Below are 22,319 nucleotides of genomic sequence, written 5' to 3' on the forward strand. Positions count from 1 at the left end.
TGCCCCATCGCATCAGGTGTCTCTTGCCCTCTCTCTGTTTCTCATGCATGCCTCGTCGGTCACCTCAACCCACAAAACTGGAGTAGAAGTGAGTTTAGTTTGGAGATCTCAGCGCAGAAATAGGCCCTTTGGCCCACAGAGTCCGTGCCGACCAGCGATCCGAAACACTAGCGCTGTCCTACTCACTTGGGACAATTGACAAATTTTACCAAAGTCAGTTAACCTACGCACACCTAGGTACACAAAAATGCTGGAGACACTAAGCGGGTGCAGTAGCATCTATGGAGCAAAGGAAATAGGTAACGTTTCGGGCCGAAACGTTACCTATTTCCTTCGCTCCATAGATGCTGCTGCACCCGCTGAGTTTCTCCAGCATTTTTGTGTACCTAGGTGCGTAGGTTTTTGTGTACCTTCGATTTTCCAGCATCTGCAGTTCCTTCTTGAACACTAACCTACGCACCTGTACGTTTTTGGAGTGTGGGAGGAAACCGGAGAACCCAGAAAAAACTCATGTGGTCCCAGGGTGAAAACGTACAAATTCCGTATAGCCAGTGCCCGTAGTCAGGATCGAACCCGGGTCTCTGAAGCTGTGACTCTACCACTGCGCCAATTTTGTATATACCCTTAAATCATTCTTAATCCCAAGGGATTGCCTAAAAGGAGCGCTATTCCCAGGATTTCTGTTTGCTTTTGTTCGTTTGGCAAAGACCCCAGAAGTCGTATTAAATTTAACCGCATGGGAATTTTTGCATTCTAAGACGTAGAAAGATGGGTCTTCAGTTAATACCTCATGGCACGCAGTTAGTACTCATATTGTTTATATTCTCAATTCCAAATTAGGAATTTGAACAGAGAAATTCCAAACAGAATGGTGTAACTTCAGATGATAGTTTACTACATTTTTAGTTTAGTTTAGAGATACAGCGTGGAAACAGGCCCTTCGGCCCACCGGGTTCTCGCTGACCAGCGATCCTCGCAAATTAACACTTTCCTACACCCACTAGGGCCAATTTTGTTTACATTTACCAAGCCAATTAACCTACAAACCTGTACATCTTTGGACATATTGTCGTCTTTGGACGTCTTGTACGTATCCTAAGCATCAAACTTGCTGAATAGTTTCATTTGTTGTGGTACTTCCAGTCCTTTAAATTGTGGGAAGTTGATGTGAATTTGATCCCAGTAAAAGCGTATTGTACTGGGACTTTAAATGTCAACAAGTAATTTAACACTGACCTTTTGCATTAGGAATTTGGGTCAAAGTTAATGGCAGAAGTTGCTGCAGAAGTACTAAACCTCTGCAAAAGTTTATTTAATCTGTCTTTCAGACAGATGAAGTAAACCAATATGAATCTGGCACTAAATCCACAGATTCACTCGAAGGCTAATGTGGGAAATGACAAAATGTACTGGGGTGGATAAAAATACTGGAGAAACTCAGCGGGTGAGACATCATCTATGGAGCGAAGGAATAGGTGACGTTTCGTGACGAGACCCTCCTTCAGACTGATGTGGGGGCGGGAAGAAGAAAGGAAGAAGCGGAGACTGGACTCTGGGAGAGCTGGGAAGGGGAGGGGAAAGAGGGAGAAAGCAAGGACTACTTGAAATAGGAGGTCAATGTTCATCCTGTTGGGGTGTAAACTACCCAAGCGAAATATGAGGTGCTGCTCCTCCAATTTACGGTGGGACTCACTCACTTCGGAATGGGAGGGGGGAGTAGAAGTGCTGAGCCACCGGGAGATCAGGTTGGTTATTGCGAACCAAGTGGAGGTGTGTGGGCGAAGCGATCGGCAAACCTATGCTTGGTCTCACCGATGTAGAGCAGCTGACACCTAGAGTAGCTGACACCTAGAGCAGCGGATGCAATAGATTAGGTTGGAGGTGATGCAGGTGAACCTCTGCCACAGTTGGAAAGACTGCTTAGGTCCTTGGATGGAGTCAAGGGGGGAGGTAAAGTGACAAGTGTAGCATTTCCTGCGGTTGCAAGGGAAAGGACCAGGGGAGGGGGTGGTTTGGGTGGGAAGGGACGAATTGACCAGGGAGTTACGGAGTGAGCGGTCTCTGCGGAAAGCCGAAAGAGGAAGAAATGCGAAGATGTTGCCAGTGGTGTGATCCCGTTGGAAGTGGAGAAAATGTCGGAGGATTATCTGTTGTATGTGACGGCTGGTAGGTTGGAAGGTGAGAACAAGGGGGACTCTGCCCTTCTTGCGAGTAGGGGATGGGGAGTGAGAGCAGAGTTACGGGGTATAGAAGAGACCCTGGTGAGAGCCTCATATAGTCGAAGAGGGGAACTCCCGTTCTCTAAAGAATGAGGACATCTCCGATGCTCTGGTTTGGAACACCTCATCCTGGGTTCAGATGCGGTGTAGACCGAGGAATTGGGTGAAGGGGATAGAGTCCTTACAGCGAGCAGGGTGGGAAGAAGTGTAGTCCAGATATCCATGGGAGTCAGTGGGTTTATAGTATATGTCGGTCAGTAGTCTGTCACCTGCGATGGAGATAGTGAGGTCTAGAATGTAGGGAGATGTCGGAAATGGTCCAGGTGTATTTGAGTGCCGGATGGAAGTTAGTGGTGAAATGGATGAAGTCAGTGCGTTCTGCATGGGTGCAGGAGGTAGCACCAATGCAGTCGGCGATGTAGCGGAGGTAGAGTTCAGGAATAGGTCCACGGTATGCCTCGAACAGGGATTGTTTGATGTACCCTACAAAGAGGCAGGCATAGCTGGGGCCCATGCGCGTGCCCATAGCTACGCCTTGGATTTGGAGGAAATGGGAGGAGTCAAACAAAAAGTTGTTGAGGGTAAGGACCAGTCTAGGCAGAGGAGAATATCGGTAGACGGGGATTGGTCGATTCTGCGGTCGAGGAAGAAACGGAGGGCTTTAAGACCCTCCTGGTGGGGGATGGACTGTATTGTACTGGGGTGCTTTTTTGCATTTGGCTTCAAAAAACGTGTGTGTGTGGAGATCATTTTTTTCTGAATGCTCCATGTAACCTAGGAGATGCTGCGGCAATGCAAGATGCTAAACCAGAAGTTATTCTACACCCCACTTTCGACATCTTCTCAAAACAGGATATCCCCAGGTTATGGCAGGGTTCTCTTCCAGAGAACACACACAGTGCTGGAGTAACTCGGCGGTTCAGGCAACTCTGGAGAACATGGATAGATAATGTCGGTCCCAACCTGAGACGGGACCAATCCATGATCTCCAGAAATGCTGCCTTTTGACCCGCTGAGTTACTCCAGCTCTTGGTCTTTTTTGGTAAACCATAGTTCCTACTGTCTCCGTTCCGTTCGCAAGTCAGTAATGCAGCTGGGAACTGCGTTCCCACATGGCAGAAGATGCCTGCTAGTCCCATAGCAGCCGGCAAGTCCATCCTGCCAGTCTCTCAAATGCTCAATCGTATGTACGGGCTGTACATCAATTGTGTTTTCTTAAAGGGCCTGTCCCACTGTACGAGGTAATTCGAGAGTTCTCCCGAGTTTCCCCTGATTCGAACTCGGAGAATTATGGTAAAAGCCGTTCGTAGGTACACGGGGCTCTCATGGACATTTTTCACAGTGCTGAAAAATCTTCACAAGTTACCGCGTTTCCCGAGTACCTGCTGCTAGCGTTACGAGCCGCTACGAGACTTCCATGAGCTCCGACGTAGCTGCTACATACATTCTACGTACTTACCACAAGTTTAATTTTTTTTAAACACGGGAAAGTTCTTGAATTACCTCGTATTGCAGGTTGTTCCCAGGCCCTTAACCTGGGAACAACCTGCACAAGATGAGTACAACAAGTTTGGAAGAGGACCTTTATCTTGCAGTTTTATTTCAAGTAACGCCCTGTTGAATTCTCAGTCTACAATAAGATTTTAACAGGATAATTTGAGTCTTGGTCGGGAACAGTAAATTGTTTAACTTATTCACGAGAGTGTTGCTTTCATGCTAATGTTTACATCGTTTGGATGAAGATAATCTTTACAAGCACTAAATTGAGATTAAGCAAGTGGTCAACTCCCTGTTCAAAGAACATTTATATTTTTATATAAATATTGATGAGCTGATTGAGTGACATTTTGTATAGCAGCTGACCTCTGACAGAGTTTGGCACCTAAATTTGGAAGCTCTCGTTTTGCGACCTTACTGACTAATGTCTACGTCATTCAAAAGCAAAGATTGAAGTAAATGTTTGGAAGTTGCATAAAGAGCCAAAATAGATTTGAGTCCCATAAAAGGATGGGTTTCTGGGTACAGAGAAGGTTCACCAGACTGATTCCTGGGATGGCAGGACTTTCATATGAAGAAAGACTGGATAGACTCGGCTTGCACTCGCTAGAAATTAGAAGATTGAGGGGGGATCTTATAGAAACTTACAAAATTCTAAGGGGTTGGACAGGCTAGATGCAGGAAGATTGTTCCCGATGTTGGGGAAGTCCAGAACAAGGGGTCACAGTTTAAGGATAAGGTGGAAGACTTTTAGGACCGAGATGAGAATTTTTTTTCACACACAGAGTGGTGAATCTGTGGAATTCTCTGCCACAGAAGGTAGTTGAGGCCAGTTCATAGGCTATATTTAAGAGTGAGTTAAGTGGTCCTTGTGGCTAAAGGGATCAGGGGGTATGGAGAGAAGGCAGGTACAGGATACTGAGTTGGATGATCAGCCATGATCATATTGAATGGCGGTGCAGGTTCGAAGGGCCGAATGGCCGACTCCTGCACCTATTTTCTATGTTTCTATGATCAAAAACTAAAGTAATAATGAGAAGACTCATTATTAATGAAAATAATGATAAGATTCTTTAACAATGGCCTTTAAATATACAAAATTATAGCACGTTTGTAAGGTTTCAATACAGGAAGCTTTGAGTATCCTTCCATCATCAGTAACCTTTGTGTACCTATACTCTCAAATCCCTTGCATACTTTTTTGTTTGGGGCCAGAATAGTGGCGACCTAGGTGAGGTCTGCTCTTTGATTTTACCAGGTTAAAAGTGTTGCCACTTTTTACCAGGTCATTTTACCAGGTTGTATGCAAAACAAAGCATTTCACTGTACCTCGGTACATGTGACAATAAAGTAGCGTTGAATCCAATCACTGAATTGTTTTGTTTAGATCATGTTTTGTGTGATGTTAGCACAGGACATGTAATTTGAGATTCATATCTTCTTTCTCCGAATGAACAAACTGCACAGTGCCTTTGGGTTGATGAATAGCATCGGACCATCATTAAAGTTAAATTTCATCCTTTTGTTTTAGATCAGTCTTGGGGTGGGAGATTGCAACCGGCAGGGTCCGCCCTGTTTCAACGAATGCAATCAACCTGGCGTGCACAATCAAATAAGATCAAATAGAACAACTTGTCCTACAACTTTAGGATGTGCATGTCATCTGCAAGAAGAAGAAGATCAGTCTTACATGCTACAAGAATGCCACGCTGTTTCAGTGTCAAATATATACTGATAAAAACCGAAGATAGACACAAAATACTGGAGTAACTCAGCGGGACAGGCAGCATCTCTAGAGAGAAGGAATGGTGATGTTTCGGGTTGAGACCCTTCTTCAGAACCTTCTTCAGAGGGTCTCGACCTGAGGCGTCACCCATTCCTTCTCTCCAGACATGCTGACTCTCCCACTGAGTTACTCCATCATTTTGTGTCTGTCTTCGATTTAACCCAGCATCTACAGTTCTTTCCTACTGATGAAAACCAATGTGTTCTCCTTCCTCATGACATGCGATACATTGTGGAGCCTTGTTTCTTCATGCATTTCTAATTCTGTTTCTCCTTTCTGTTTTAAATTGGCAGGTAGGTCATTGGGAGCACAGAACGAGGTCTCTCACTAAACTCTTTGGTTCCCCTTTCACTGCATGTTATTCTGTAGCAGTTGTCATTCTACTGCTGAATGCCCACAGGAGTTACAGGTGAGATGGCAATCCACAATTACTTGTAACAACGTGAAAGGAATGATCTTCCAGAAAAATAGTTTTGTTGTTAATACAAAATATGTGGAAGATGAATGCTTGAGTTAGTGACAAGCTATAAAGGTTATAACAAAGGACAGTGGGGTTCGTTAGTTAATGCCAATGTGCTTAAAATTAAAATACCCATTTTATTGCCACAAATAAGGCATTTGTTTTGTGAAACGAAGGGGAATTTTGAGTTTACGTTTAGTTTAGAGATACAGCGCGGAAACAGGCCCTTTGGCCCACCAAGTCCGTGCCGACCAGCGCTCCCCGCACATTAACACCATCCTACGCAATTTACAATTCTACCGAAGCCAATTAGCCTACAAACCTGGGGTGTGGGAGGAAACCGAAGATCCCGGAGAAAAGCAACACAGGTCACGGGTTGAATGTGCAAACTCCGTACAGACAAGCTCACATAGTCTGGTTCCAATCCAGGTCTCTGGCACTGTATGGCATTGCCAACCGCTGCACCACCGTGCCGCCCATTGTTTTTCATTACTCGATAGGGTATAACTCCTGTGAATAGAGGTGACACTTTCTGGCAACTTAGCCTTGTTAGTAGCACTGCAAGCTATGTGCTGTTATTTTGATCTCTCCCTCCCGACCCCTCGTCCTTAGTAAGTTATTGGCAAATATAGTTGACACCACTAATGGTAAATTATGTTCAGTTTGCAATGAAATCCATGAATTAAGTTAATCTTCGGTTTCCTCCCACACTCCAAAGACGTACAGGTTTGAAGGTTAATTGGCTTGGTAAATGTAAAAATTGTCCCTAGTGGGTATAGGATGTTAATGTGCAGGGATCGCTGGTCGGCGTGGGCCGAAAGGGCTTGTTTCCGCGCTGTATCTCTAAACTAAACTAAACCTGATTACTTCTGAAATCATTAATAATATTGTACTTGCTAGGCAGCTTGTTATATTGTGCGTTATGCATTTTAGTTCTTGGTACCACACATCTTGCATGTCTATCCTAGTGGCAAAGAAACTGAAATCACCCCAGTGGTATGAATGTTGACCTCATAACTTCAGGTAGCCCTTGTTTTCTCTCTCCATCCCCTCCCCCTTCCCAACTCTCAATTAGTCTTACTGTCTCCGCCTACATTCTTTCCTTGTCCCGCCCCTCCCCTAACATCAGTTTGAAGAAGGGTGTCGACCCGAAACGTCGCCAATTCCTTCTCTCCATAGATGCTGCCTCATCTGCTGGGTTACTCCAGCATTTTGTGTCTACTTTTGATTTACCAACATCTGCAGTTCTTTCTTAAACTTCACAAAGTTCAAATTGACCCAACTCTGATTTGTTCAAATATTTAAGATAATTTTGCAGCTCTTTTACTCGTTGCATAGTACCTGCATCATTCTTATTGGCGACCAACAAGTAAGACTGGCCTTTGGCAAAGAATTCGCACAAGTTGGTGGGAATGTTACATCATTTCAAGAAGGTTTTGAGAATGCTGTTAAATAATTTCTTCTGTCCAGCTGGTAATTTTTTGCCTTGTCAGACCACCTAAAGTTAGTATTCCTATCAGGAATGTCTTGTCAGGAATATGTGGGCTGTCTGCTCATCCTTCCCAAACGAGTGCATGTGGAGCCTCTTCAGTGGGGACATTGTCCAGAGAGAGGATGATGATATAGGTTTCTTGTCCTGCCGGTGGATTTTTTTTACCTATAACAAAGCAGATCAAGGCTATTTGCAAGATTGGGTGCATGCTGGCTCCCAGGATTGCAACTCCGATAGTCACATTCCACCTGCTTATTTTCCTCTATCCCTTGTTAAGGGTGGCACAGTGCAGAGTTATTGCCTTACTGCGTCAGAGACCCAGGGTGGAACCTTACCTCGACTGCTGTCTGTATGGAGTCTGTACATAGCCAAATGTGTTTTATTGTCACATGTCCCAGAGAGAACAATGAAATTCTTACTTACTTTCTTCCTTAATGACATTCTCTCTGCGGCACGTGAATTTTCTTCAAGTGCTCCGCTTTCCTCGCACACTCCAAAGACGTACAGGTTTATAGGTTGTGTAAGAAAGAACTGCAGCTGCTGGTTTAAATCAAAGGTAGACACAAAATGTTGGAGTAACTCAGCGGGTGAGGCAGCATCTCTGGCGAGAAGGAATGGGTGACGTTTCAGGTCGTGACCCTTCTTCAGACCGATGTCTGGGGAGGGGGCGGGACAGAGATGGAATGTAGGCGGAGACTGTAAGACTAGTGGGAGAACTGGAAAAGGGAAGATGATGGACAGCGAAAGCAAGGGCTATCTGAAGTTAGAGAAGTCAATGTTCATACCGCTGGGGTGTAAACTACCCAAGCGAAATATGAGGTGCTGTTCCTCCAATTTGCGCTGGGCCTCACTCTGACAATGGAGGAGGCCTAGGACAGAAAGGTCAGATTGGGAGGGGGAGTTGAAGTGCTGGGCCACCGGGAGATCAGGTAGTTTAAGACGGACTGAGTGGAGGTGTTCGGTGAAACGATCGCCGAGCCTGCGATTGGTCTCGCCGATATAAGGAAGTTGACACCTGGAACAGCAGACACATTAGATGAGGTTGGAGGAGGTGCAAGTGAACCTCTGCCTCACCTAGAAAGACTGTTTGGGTAGAAAGGAAAACATTCGCATTTGTGTAATAGAAAATCCCCAAGGCCTGGTTAAATACGGCCAGACTGCCACTAGTACTAAATGCTAAAATACCCCTCAGAAAAAGTGCACAAACATTTTTCATCCAATACCTTAAGCAGTGATGAACCAATAATATATTCTTCATAATATATTCCTTGGTCTTTTTTTCCTTCCCCCTGCCCAAGATTACCAGTTGGGCACAAGATGCTGGAGTAACTCAGCGGGACAGGCAGCATCTCTGGAGAGAAGGAATGGGTGATGTTCCGGGTCAAGACCCTTTCCCTCTCTCCAGAGATGTTGCCTGTCCCGCTTAGTTACTCCACCATCTTGTGTCTACCTTTGATTTAAACCAGCATCTGCAGTTCTTTCCTGCACATTACCAGTCGGACATCTTGTTCTCCAGTGACATCGTGAATAAGTCACTGCCTTGCTTTCCCTCCCTGAACTGTTTGAATACATTTGCACACGAGTGGGTATTAATGTGATTCGCAGAGCGTACAGTCCTGGCTAGCAGTTGCTCTATTACTTAAAATTCCTGTGCAGAGCGAAGAACATTCGTAATTATTTGGAAACGGCTATTAGTCACAGTTCATTTTACACCAAATCAGATTTGCAAATTGGGTTAGAGAATGAGAGTGAGACAAATGAATTTCATTTAAATGCATCATTATTGGCGTCACGGTGATTTAGAAGTACTAAGAGCATGAGAACCCGACTTGTTCATAAACGTGATGCTATTTATTTTTGTCCACTTTTTGAGCTATGTACGCTGCTCCCGGTGAATCACCAGGCTAGAGGTTACGTCTGCGTTTCCTCCAAGAATGGGGATTGATTAGAGAACGATTAAGCTTCCATCATGGTCAAGATGGCTGCATCAGAAGATATCTAGAATCCAAAAATATAACTCAAGTTGTTTTTCCCCCCCCCCTTTTTAGTGCCAAAGTGAGAGATCAGCAAGTGCAGGAATCAGCAGGAGTGATGATTCTGGAACATAAGGGAGTAAGCTATGAAAAATAGTAGCAGAAAATAAAGAACAGATGAAAAAAAAATGCCAAGAAAATCTTTCAGGAAAAATCCCATTTGTTTTGTTAAGTTGATATTATATTCTTGTACAGCAACTTCTTTAGCAATGATTAGCAGCCCAATGCTTAGCTATTCAATAAACAAAACAAGAGAAAAAGCTTGTGGCTAATATGGAAAAGAAAGTTAGTTATCACCAAGATATTCCCAGAGTATCTGGAGTATCGCGTGCAGTTCTGGTCGTCCCATTACAGGAAGGATGTGGAGGCTTTGGAAAAGTTTACCAGAATAATGCCTGGATTATGGGGTATTAGCTACAGGGAGAGGTTGGACAGACCTTATTTCTCTGGAACGCTGGAGGTTGCGGGGAGACCTGATAAAATAATATATAATTATGGAAGGCATAGATAGGATAGACAGTCAGAATCTTTTTCCCAGGATGGGAAAAAAAATCAAACACTAAAGGGACAGCGTGGTAACAGGTCCTTCCTCCCACCGAGTTCACGCCGATCAACCCCCCCCCCCCCCCCCCCCCCCCGTAAACTAACACTATCCTACACACTAGGGACAATTTACAGAAGCCAATTAACCTACAAACCTGTCATCTTTGGAGTGTGGGAGGAAACCGGAGCACCCGCAGTCACAGGGAGAGCGTACAGACAGTACCCATAGTCAGGATCGAACCCGGGACTCTGGTGCTGTACGGCAGCAACTTTACCACTGTGCCACCGTGGGATTATAGCATGCAGATCATTATATCAATGGTTTCATAGGCCTGGATTCTGCCAGTATATACGAGCAGTAAATACGGTGCTGCTGGGTGTTTGCTGACGGTCAAAGAATTCCAGATGTGCTTTGTAGCTGGAGCCAGTTCTGACCCCCTGTATCTTATCAGCTAAACTGAACCATGTGGGGAAAGCAGTATCTGTCTTCCAGAATCAGCTATGTTCAGGGGAGTGGAGTTTACATCACAGATACTAATCCCCATACAAGTAAAATCCAGACAAGTGGGGCAGAAAGTTTATCAATTCCTTTCTATGTAATCACCTGTTAAAATGTAAAACAATATGCAAAAATCAGTAATATAAGTCTTACCTGGTTTACATCATTGTGTTCAGTATCTTTTTGCAAGAGTATAATTGGAAAAAATTTCAAATTTTTCCATCTGTACCATTAGGAGGTTACAGCTATTAATGATGGAATATATAGAAACATAGAAAATAGGTGCAGAAGTAGGCCATTCGACCCTTCGAGCCAGCACCGCCATTCAATATGATCATGGCTGATCATCCAAAATCAGTACCCCGTTCCTGCTTTCTCCCCGTATCCCTTGATTCCGTGAATGGATTCCGTGAGTGAGGTGAATCATCATTTATTAATTTAAAGAGAAGATAGACACAAAGCTGGAGTAACTCATTGGGTCCGCTGAGTTACTCCTGCTTTTTGTGTCTATCTTCTGTTTAAACCAGCATCTGCAGTTCCTTCATACACATGTATTAGTTTATGCCAGTTTAAAAATTGGATCCGACTTGCAATACAGAGGATGATAAATTCATTTGAAACTAGATCTGTCTCTTATCGGGAGAACCATAAATGAATAATGAAATGATTTAATAAAATTATAAAGAGAAAAAAAATACTGAACAGTTAAGAATGTAACTGTTGGCCTGAAAGAAGAAAGTCAATGATTTTGAAGAGCTGACCCAAATTATTGAGGCATGTAGATGAAAATGGTATTCTGATAGTGTGATGAAGCAGCGCCAGAGACCCTGGTTTGATCCTGACTGTGGGTGCTGTCTGTACAGACTTTGTACGTTCTCCCTGTGACTGCGTGGGTTTTCTCCGGGTGCTCCGGTTTCCTCCCTCGTTACCATAACGAGCAGGTTTGTAGGTTAATTGACTTCTCTAAATTGTCCCTAGTGTGTCGGATAGAACTCGTGTATGGGCGATTGCTGGTCGGCATGGACCCGGTGGGCCAAAGGGCCTCCTGTTTTCATGCTGGATCTCTGAACTAAACTATGTGGATATGTTCCTCAAAGAAGAAAATGAGTGCATGAAGAAATCAAGTTGCATGAAAAATAGATTAAACACAAATGAAAAATATATTTAACAAATCTAAATTCATGCTGAGGTAGAATTTACAGTTGCGAAATGAAAGGGAGGTCAATCAATAAATTAAATGATACTTTAAGGTTTTATCCGCATATTGTTGTATTCAAGAATGGAGAGAAATCTAGATATTAAATATTAAAAAATTGTGCCATGCAAAGTGAAATTTAGTTTCTTACTAAGATTTGTGCCACAGTTCAGGCACTTCAAAGGTTTCAAAGGTCTTTTATTGTCACGTGTACCAATTAAGGTACAGTGTGTGTCGATTTACCATACAGCCATACTCAAAAAAGCAGCAAGACCCACAACTACATAAAAGTTAACATAAACATCCACCACAGTGGATTCCCCACGTTCCTCACTGTGATGGAAGGCAATAAAGTCCAATCTTTTTCCCTCTTTATTCTCCCGCGGTCGGGGCAGTCGAACCATCCGCCGGGGCGATCGAAGCTCCCGCAGCCCGTGATTGAAGCCCCCCCCCCTAGTCGGGGCGGTCGAAGTTCCTGCGGCTTGGAGCTCCCGAAAAACGGTCTCTAACCAGGGACCGTGAGCTCCACGATGTTAAAGTCGACCTTCATTCAGCGAAGTAAATAAAATTGGCCCACAGATGAAGGGGGAAAGATTTTATAGCGATTTTTTGTTTTTAGCTTTATTATAGATACAGCGCAGAAACAGGCCCTTCAGCCCACCGAGTTTACACCGACCAGCGATTCCTGCACATTAACATTATCCTATACTTTGGACAATTTTTACATATATACCAAGCCAATTCGCCTACAAACCTGTGTATCTTTGGAGTGTGGGAGGAAACTGAATTGGGAAAAACCCACGCAGGTCACGGGGAGAACGTACAATAGTCAAGCACCCGTAGCCAGGATTGAACCCGGGTCTCTGCCGCTGCACCATCCTGCCGCCACTAGGCATCTAAGGGATAACTTTTCAGAGCAAAGAGTGGTTGGTGTATGGAAGGAGCTGCCGGAGAAGGTAGTTGAGGCAGGGACATTTAAGCAGCAATTAGACTGGTGCTTGGATCGGACAGGTTTAGAGGGATAAGGGCCAAATGCAGGCAGGCGGGAATAGTGTAGATGGGACATGTGGGTCGGTGTTGGCAAGTTGGGCAGAAGGGCCTGTTTCCACACTATGACTCTTGAGATCAATCACAGCCATTTGCTGTTTAAAGATTCTCCATTTGATTTCTTGGTAACCTTACCCCGAAGTAAACATCCTCCTAATCTACTTTTCCTGATTCCTATTGCAAAAAAAACATTTTTCTAAAGTAATCTTTGTTGCCCGTGAGCCAAAACATGACCTTGCACACAAAGTAATCTGGACTATTAGACTGAAAATGAAAGACATGACATTTGATATCATTTCATAAGCGCTTGAACTCCCATCTTATGCCAACGATAAAATTATGCAAAACTGAAATATAAAAACAAAGTGGATTGTTTGACACAAAGGTCGGCAATTATCGATTTATCAATCGATAGGCTAACCTGTTTCAAGAAAATGAAAAGCTTCAGAATCATTTTTTCACGTAGCCATGGCTGACACTGTGTAAAGAAAACCTTTCATTTGACAACGGAAACACCAAAGCTCTCTATTGGCCTCCAGCTTGTCATCATGAAAGGCATTGAGGAACAACAACCTGACCTCTGCAAGTTCACGCTAGCATTGACAGGGAGTGTCACAAAGACATAAAGGATTTAAAATAATTCATTTTGCAATCATTCCTAAGCTACACCTCTGTTCAATATCAATTCGCTTTGAAGGGCTTAAGCGACCTGGTGTCCAAGGCCGTCAGGAAAGGAACACAAAACACTGCTTTATTAGTAGATTAAGTGGTTCACTAACCCAAATAGACAATAGACAATAGGTGCAGGAGTAGACCATTCGGCCCTTCAAGCCAGCACCGCCATTCAATGTGATCATGGCTGATCATCCCCAATCAGAACCCCGTTCCTGCCTTCTCCCCATATCCCCCTGACTCCGCTATCTTTAAGAGCCATGTCTAGCTCTCTCTTGAAAGTATCCAGAGAACCGGCCTCCACCGCCCTCTGAGGCAGAGAATTCCATAGGCTCACAACTCTCTGAGAAAAAGTGTTTCCTGGTCTCCGTTCTAAATGGCTTACCCCTTATTCTTAAACTGTGGCCCCTGGTTCTGGACTCCCCCAACATCAGGAAATACTGCAGTGCTGAAACTTTACATCCACACTATTGATGAGAGCAAAGCAGAATAAAGTAAGAATTGATACCGCAGGGTCAGTCACTGAGTTAAACTGTGTAAACTGGAGTTGGGGTAAGTGTCATGGCATGATTTGCAGCATTATCTGTTTACAGCAAACTAAACAGTCTTTTTCGCTGATTTTTCCAACAGCAACACAAAACCAAATATACTGTACAACCCACAACAAACCATCTGATCAGGCTAGGACTTTATTCCTTGGAGCATAGGAGTCAGGGTTGATCTTAAAGCTGCTTGAAATCATGAGGTGCATAGATAGGTGAATCCACACAGACTTTTCCCCACAATCAATGATTGGAGGCAATAGGTTTAAGGTGAGAGGAGAAAGATTTAAAAGGAACCTGAAAGGCAACTTTTTTTTTTAGCACAGATGGTGGTATGTATAGGGGAGGGGCTGCCAGAGGCAGGAATTGAGGCATGTACTGTAATATAGGAGAAAGGCACTAAATGCTGGAGGAACTCAACAGGTCAGACAGCATCTCTGGAGAGCATGAATAGGTGACATTTCGGCGCGGGATCTTTCTTCAGACTGATTGCAGGGAGTGGGGTGGGCGGCTAAGAATGCCAGAAGAGAGGAGGGGTGGGACAGGGCAGGGCCGGTTATAGGAGAATGCAGGCGAGGGTTTGTTTTCATAGGCAGGTTGTTGGACAGAGGCCAACGAGAAGATATCGGCAGATGTGAGCCCAATAGATAAAAGAGTTGCGAATTGTGAAGCTGGAGGAGGGAATGTAGGTGGAGGGGTGGGGGAGGGGAGAAGCTGGTATAAGGTCAGCCAGGGTTCAGAGGAGGGGAGTGTGGAGAGGGAACGAAAGGGAGGGCGGGCGGAGTCTGGGGAGAATAACAAAATATAAATTACATTTGTTCAGGTACATGGATAGGAAATGTATAGATGTATATGCATCAAAAGTGCAGCAAATGGGACCACTGAATATGGACATTGTGTTTGCATGGGCAAGTTGGGCTGAAGGGCCTGTTTCCATGCTACATGCAATAATACATCACTGTAACATGCCTTGTGTCCCTTGGAGTTTGAAGTAAGGTCCCGACCCAAAATGTCACCCTTTCTCCAGAGATGCTGCCTGACCCGCTGAGTTGCTCCAGCACTTTGTGTCTTTCCTGTGTCCACCATGTCCATGCCGATGGTGAAGTCACTGCTCAGATTAATTCAATTGGGTCTGTAATCTTCTGTGCCTTGTCAAGTCAGGTGCTCATTAAGATACTTGTACGTTCGTGACAGTACTTGCCTCTGCCATCTTCACTGGTAGCAAGATCCAGTTGTCGAGGACCCTCACAATGTAAAAGCTCTTTTTCAGATCCTCTCAACATCTTCGACGTTGCTCTAAACCTATATCCTCCAGTTTTAGGCAACTCTGCCATGGGGAAAGGTTTCCCTATCTCTGCCTTTCATCATTTTGCTTACTTACTTAATTATGCCCCTGTCCCACTTAGGAAACCTGAGCGGAAACCCCTGGAGACTTTGCGCCCCACCCAAGGTTTCCGTGCGGTTCCCGGAGGTTTCCGGTGGTTTTTGTCAGTCTCCCTACCTGCTTCCACTACCTGCAACCTCCGGCAACCACCTGCAACCTCCGGGAACCGCACGGAAACCTTGGGTGGGGCGCAAAGTCTCCAGAGGTTTCCATTCAGGTTTCCTAAGTGGGACAGGGGCATAAACTGCCTATTACACCTCCTGGCATGTAGGGCAGCACCGAAGATCCTCCACTCCTGCCTGTTCTGGGCTAGCCATCACTCCCAGTAGTGTTGATTCCTTCAGTTGCTGTTTCCGTAACATATTTGTTTTACGAGACAGGGTTGTTAGCCCTGTGCTCAACCTCCAACCTGGAGGACCAGTGGATCGCTCTTCGACCTCGCCTCTACCCTTCGACCTGTCCAGCATGGGAGACCCTAACAGGAGATGAATCTCCCACTGGCATAGCTCTGGGGGTCACTGAGACACACAAGCTCCCCGACCATGACAAGGTTGCAATCCAACAGGGAGTTTCATCACTTTGCTTGTCTCTATCTGGCCCACCCACCTCTCATCCAGCTCTGCTCCAAGGGAAACAATCTCAGTCTCTCCAGTCTCCCCACATAACTGAAATGCCTCGCCCCAGGCAACCGCCCGGTGAATCCAAACACAAAATGCTGGAGTAACTCAGTGAGACAGGCAGCATCGCTGGATAGGAGTGGATGGCGTTTTGGGTCGAGACCCTTCTTCTGACTGAGAATCAGGAGAGATGGAAATGACAGATATGGAAGGGTAAGGTGTGAAAACGAGAGATCAAAGAGGACAAAGTGCAAGGAAAATGTAGAAGAGATCATTGTTAGCTAGGAGAAGGTGACAACGAGGCATACAAAGTAAAATTTAATCAGGAGAGGGTCAAACTAGTCAGAGAACTAGGATGGGGGAGGCATGAAGAGAGAGGGAAAGCAAGGGTTACTTGAAGTTATATTCATACCGCTGGGTTGTTCTTGCTTCTTGGTTTCTTGGTCCTCCAAAATATTCCAAATGGAATTTAAACTGGAGGTGGTGAAGGGAGGGCTTAAGCCAGAAAGGGTTATTGGGAAGAAAGAGCTACTTTAAATTTAGTTGCATCTGGTTGGGTAACTATAGTTTGGTGGAGATTATTCCATGCTTTAATTGTGCGGGGGAAGAACGAATTGCTGTATACATCTGTCTTTGTAGCTGGGATCACAAATTGGATCGAATGCCCTCGTCTGCTCCTAATTGGTAAGCTGCCCAAGCGAATCTCTTCTATACTGTCTCCACTATATTCATGTCCTTCCTATTGTATGTGACCAGAATTGTTCGCAACAGAACACTAGCCTAACTTTTTTTATAAAGTTGTGTTATGCTTGCTCTTATGTTCAACACCCTAGCTGATAATAGGTATTCTGCACGCCATCTTCACCGCCATCCGTGCACAGATCCTTGTGTTCCTCAATATACCCTCTACTCCGTTTTACGTGTATTCATGTTCATAAGTTCTAGGAGCAGAATGAGGGCATTTGGCCCATCAAGTCTACTCTGCCATTCAATCGTGGCAGATCTATCTTTCCCTCTCAGACCCCATTGTCCTGCTCTCGCTCCAGAACCCCTGACACCCGTACTATTAAAAATCTGTCAGTATCCACCGTGCAAATATCCATTGACTTGGCTCGTGGCAATGAAATCCCTCTGATAAAAGAAATTCCTTCTCGTCTCCTTTGTAAAGGTGCGTCCTTTAGCCTCTGGTCCCAGACTCTCCGACTACTTGAAACATCATCTCCTCATCCACTCTATCCGGATCTTTCACTATTCGATACGTTTCAATGAAGGCCCTCCACGTCCTTCTCATCCTTACCAGTAATGCCAAAGATGCATCTTTGTGCACTGATCAGCATTAAATTTCATCTGCTATTGCCCTGCCATCTTACCAACAGATTTATATTGCCCTGTACCCTGCAAACTAGGTGTTTCCACTAGTGGGAGAGTCTAGGACCAGAGGTCATAGCCTCAGTAATAAAGGACGTTCCTTTAGGAAGGAGATGAGGAGGAATTTATTTAGTCGGAGGGTGGTCAATCTTTGGAATTCTTTGCCACACAAGGCTGTGGAGGCCAAGTCAATGGATGTTTTTAAGGCAGAGATTGATAGATTCTTGCTTAGTACGGGTGTCAGGGGTTATGGGGAGAAGGCAGGAGAATGGAAATAGCAGGGAGATATAGATCAGCCATGATTGAATGGCGGAGTAGACTTGATGGGCCGAATGGCCTAATTCTGCTCCTATCACTTATGAACTTAAAAACTAACCTCACTATCAATAACCACACCAATCTGTTTGCCATCTTACTACAGTGAAAGTCCTGGCAACCATCCATAAGGTACATTATTGGTTTTGTTTAGTTTAGAGATACAGCACGGAAACAGGCCCTTCGGCCCACTGAGTCCGCACCGACCAGCACTCCCCGCACGTTAACACTATCCTACACACACTAGGGACAATTTACACATACACCGTGCATAACACTAACCTACATACATCTTTGGAGTGTGGGAGGAAACTGAAGATCTCGGAGAAAACCCACATGGTCACGGGGAGAACGTACAAGCTCTGTACTGTCGAGATCGAACCCGGGTCTCGGGCGCTGTGAGGCAGCAACTCTACCGCTACGCCACCGTGACCGCTGTGGTTACGAGCTTCCAGACACCCCAAAAACAACACAAAAACATCAACCTCTGCTTACTATTATCATGCTGCTTCAATTTACCAGATTGTTGTATGATGTCATCCTGAATCAAGAAATAAATGCTTTTAATTAACTGGGATTAATTGTCATGCATGTAATTTGCACTAAGCAATAAGCCTCAATTTTACTTCGGAGTCACGTGAGTGACTACGTGAAGAACCCCGCCAGGACGCATGCGTGTCATATCGCTTTCACGCTTGCGAAACGACAGGCGGGGTGGAGCGTTCCCCCGCAGCGGTAAGTTTGAAACCGCGACCTGCAGGTAAGTGATTTACTCTGCGGTAGTTTTTGTCCCCGCGCTGTTTTTACACAGGGGGGGGGGGAAGCTGGACAAAATAGTGTCCACAAGTGCTGTGAGTAAAGCTGGCTGGGGAGGACCGCGAAGTTGCGGGAGCCAGCAGCAGTTGAAGGCACAAGCCCCGTAAGGGATCAGCTGTGCCGACCTTTGGTCCCGCGCCGGCCAGAACACCACGGCCGGGCGGGAGACTATTCAGAATGGGGCCGTCGACTTTTGACAAGTCGAAAACGGCAGGAGACGGGGTGGAACGACGTTCCCCCGTAGCGACAATTTAAACCAGGACCTGCAGGTAAGAGCTGCGGTCTTTTTGTGTTTTCCCATGCTGATTACAGGTGGAGAAACCAACGGGTTGCGACAAAGCTGGTGGGCTAGCAGCGGCCAGCGGCACTTAAATCACCTATAATGGGATCAGCTGTGCCCGATGTCACCTCCGCACCGGCCAGATCCACTCCGCAGCCGGGCAGTAAGGCAAGACAAAAAACCATCAAAGTCGTGGACTCAGAGGAGTCCGACTTTGAGCAGCCGCGGGCGGCCAGCGATCGTGAGCGCTGGAGTCGGATGGAGCGGTGTGTGGAGCATTTGCTCCAACGTGACAGGCTCCGGGAGATGGAGTCGGGTCACTGGGCTCTATGGCAAACCCACAGCAGTACCTCTTGAAGGGCTGCACAGTGCTTCTACCTCATCAGAGGGGAGCACTGCGGGTCAGTTCTGGGCTGATCTGGAAGAGGGGTTCGCAGAAGAAAAGTCAAGTGTGCAGGGGGTGCAGGAACAAGAACACCTACTGGACATGGTGTCCAACTTCATACAGCCAGACCAGACGGGCCAAAACCTGGAGCAAAAGCTAGCTGCCAGTATAGACTATATGTCTCTCAACCAGCTACAAGAACAGGCTGTACTGGACACCACATCAAGACACCGATACTACTATTTGGAGGCAACGTATCGAAGCAAGTCAAGGAGCTCGATGAGGAAGCAAAAACCCTGGGACTAATAAAAGGGACTCCATCAAATACCCACTACAGCCATAGACAGCACCCCTACGCACCCACCAGTAGAGCAAGACCGACTGGTGAAAGCTCGAAGGCCCGGTACACAAAACATGAGTCTTTTTTAGGCCATGGCCCAGGCCGGCCTTCCTGGAAAATACGCGGACCTCTAACGTCAACCAAACCACAAATCCAGACACCAGCGCATCAACATCAGCGAAGAACTTACAAAAAGAAGTAAACCTGCCACTGGTAACTATGGAGGTAGGTGGGTCTGGTTCCCTACAAAATAAAGGGAGCATGGAGGTTGGGGGGGAGAATACACTCCTTTCTGAATGCATGGAGCATGTTAACAACCGATACTTACATTTTAAGCAGTATCCATGGATATACAATAGAATTTATACACAAGTACAGCCCTCCATTTCTGGATATACCGAACCGAATGTTCGTACTTCTGGTAAAGAAAAATCAGAGGCGCAAGCTGAACTGGAGCGGCTTTACGCAAAAGGTGTAATTGAAAAAACCCAACACGAACCACTAGAATTCGTGTCCAATATATTTACCAAAAACAAAAAGATGGTGGTTGTCGCATCATCATAGATCTGACCAAATTGGATACATTTGTACAATATATTCATTTCAAAATGGAAACCTTTGTTACTGCTAAATAATTAATTTCCAAAGGTTACTTCATGGCCAGCATCGATTTAAAAGATGCTTACTATTCAGTGCCTATACGAGGTGACCACAGATGTTACTTAAAATTCAACTGGATGGGACAGCTCTGGCAGTATACAGCACTACCAAATGGGTTATCATCAGCCCCAGGCTGTTCACAACAATTTTGGAACCAGCCCTAGCGTTTCTACGGAAACAAAAACACATGGTCATGGCATATCTAGATGACATACTTATTGTGGGCAACTTTGGAATTGGCCAAACAAACTGTAACAGCCACAAAACAGTTATTTGAAACTGGGGTTTATTATCCATCCAGTTAAATCTAAATTAACGCCTTCCACTACTATGGACTATTTGGGGTTCACAATTGACTCAGTTCACATGTCGGTGACTTTGCCAAAGGGAAAGGCTATAGACTTAATAGAGGCTTGCAATAACCTCATTGACATCAGTAACCGTCCATCAGATTGGTAGCAAAAGTAATTGACAAAATGGTGGCTGCTTTTCCAGCCACACAATTTGGACCTTTACATTACCAAAATGTACAGAGAGCAAAAATACAAGCACTCAAAATCAATGCTGATCATTTTGACAGACCAATGCAGCTACCAATCAAAGCTATAATGGAACCAAAATGGTGGATAGATAACATTTGGCTTTGTTTCAATCCAATCATTGTCAGTAACCCTTATATGGTGCTACAAACTGATGCCAGCGCACTTGGTGTACCATCTCCAGCTGTGGAGGTAGATGGACTGCTCAGGAGGCATCATTATTACTAACACTGGGCATAAACTACCTGGAAATGTTGGGTGCATTCTATGGCCTAAAGTTATTGTACTGGGTCATATCACCAGCATGTTAGACTACAGATTGACAATACCACCGTGGTAGCATATATCAACCACATGGGTGGAAACAAATCGACATCATGTGACAATCTGGCTAATACAATTTGGCAGTGGTGTATCCAGAGAGATATTTGGATATCAGCTACTTACCTACCAGGTAAACTAAATTTAGTGGCAGACACCAGGTCACGCAAATTTAATGAAAACACCGAATGGATGTTGAATAAAAAGTATTTGCTGATATTACAGCACGATATGGAACACCAGATATCGATCTATTCGCATCTAGGCTTAATCACCAGTTATCAAATTATGTTTCATGGGAACCAGACCCTGGGGCAGAGGCGACAGATGCATTTTCGCTGCATTGGGGGGGAAATTGTTTATTTATGCATTCCCTCCTTTCTGCCTCATCAGTCGGGTATTAAGGAAAATACAGCAGGACTCTGCGTCTGGTATTTTGGTAGTACCCGATTGGCCTACTCAACCATGGTTCCCAGTGATAATGAACATGGTATTAGAACCATGTATCACCATCCCGAATAGACCAGACTTGTTGGTTCATCCCGTAACAAGGGATAGCCACCCATGCCATAACTATTTGAATTTATTAATTTGTAGAGTTTAAAAATACCTCTACTACAGTTGGGACTGACGGACCGAACAGTGAACATGATTTCGTGCGGCCCAAAGACAGTCCACCAAAAAACAGTATCTGGTCTATATCAGGAAGTGGGAGATGTATTGTAACAAAAACAGCATCACCTACAGAGATATGAACATCCCGTCTGTTCTGGAATACCTGGCAGGCCTCCATTATGATGAGGGGCTCAGTTATAGTGCCATCAACTGCGCCAGAAGTGCCTTATCGACTTATCTATGGCAAGGAACAGAGCGTCATTCTGTTGGAACTCACCCACTGGTAACAAAACTTATGAGGGGAATTTTTAATACCAATCCCCCAAGAACCAGGTACTCCCAAATATGGGATGTGAGTATTGTCCTGAAGATGCTCAGGAATTGATCTCCAGCAACAGCTCTGTCCCTACACAGACTGACATTAAAAACAGTCATGCTAATGGCATTGGTCACGGCACAAAGGGTACAGTCATTACATAAATTAAGACTGGACAACATGACTTCTTCATCTAAAAACATTACGTTTCATATTTATGAATTAGTGAAACAGAACAGACAGGGATCAGCGGGCCTCAATATCGAATTTAGGTCTTACCTAACAGATGATCGTCTCTGTATAGTAAAGCATTTGTCGTTATATATGGAGAAAACGAAAATCATCAGAGGCAATGAGAAGGCACTTTTAGTCAGCCAT

The 22,319-nt window shown here is 44.9% G+C and overlaps 1 protein-coding gene across 1 annotated transcript in view; it reads left to right on the forward strand.

The window, feature by feature from the left end:
• The window catches only part of pemt (phosphatidylethanolamine N-methyltransferase), an 89,899-nt gene that overhangs the window by 27,209 nt on the left and 40,371 nt on the right, over positions 1–22,319 (forward strand). Inside the window, exon 3 of the mRNA XM_033041028.1 lies at positions 5,796–5,911. Within this exon, the coding sequence (XP_032896919.1) occupies positions 5,796–5,911 (116 nt within the window). The remainder of the gene's footprint in view (positions 1–5,795; positions 5,912–22,319) is intronic.

Source organism: Amblyraja radiata, chromosome 22, assembly GCF_010909765.2.
Source record: "Amblyraja radiata isolate CabotCenter1 chromosome 22, sAmbRad1.1.pri, whole genome shotgun sequence".
NCBI classification, from domain to species: domain Eukaryota; kingdom Metazoa; phylum Chordata; class Chondrichthyes; order Rajiformes; family Rajidae; genus Amblyraja; species Amblyraja radiata.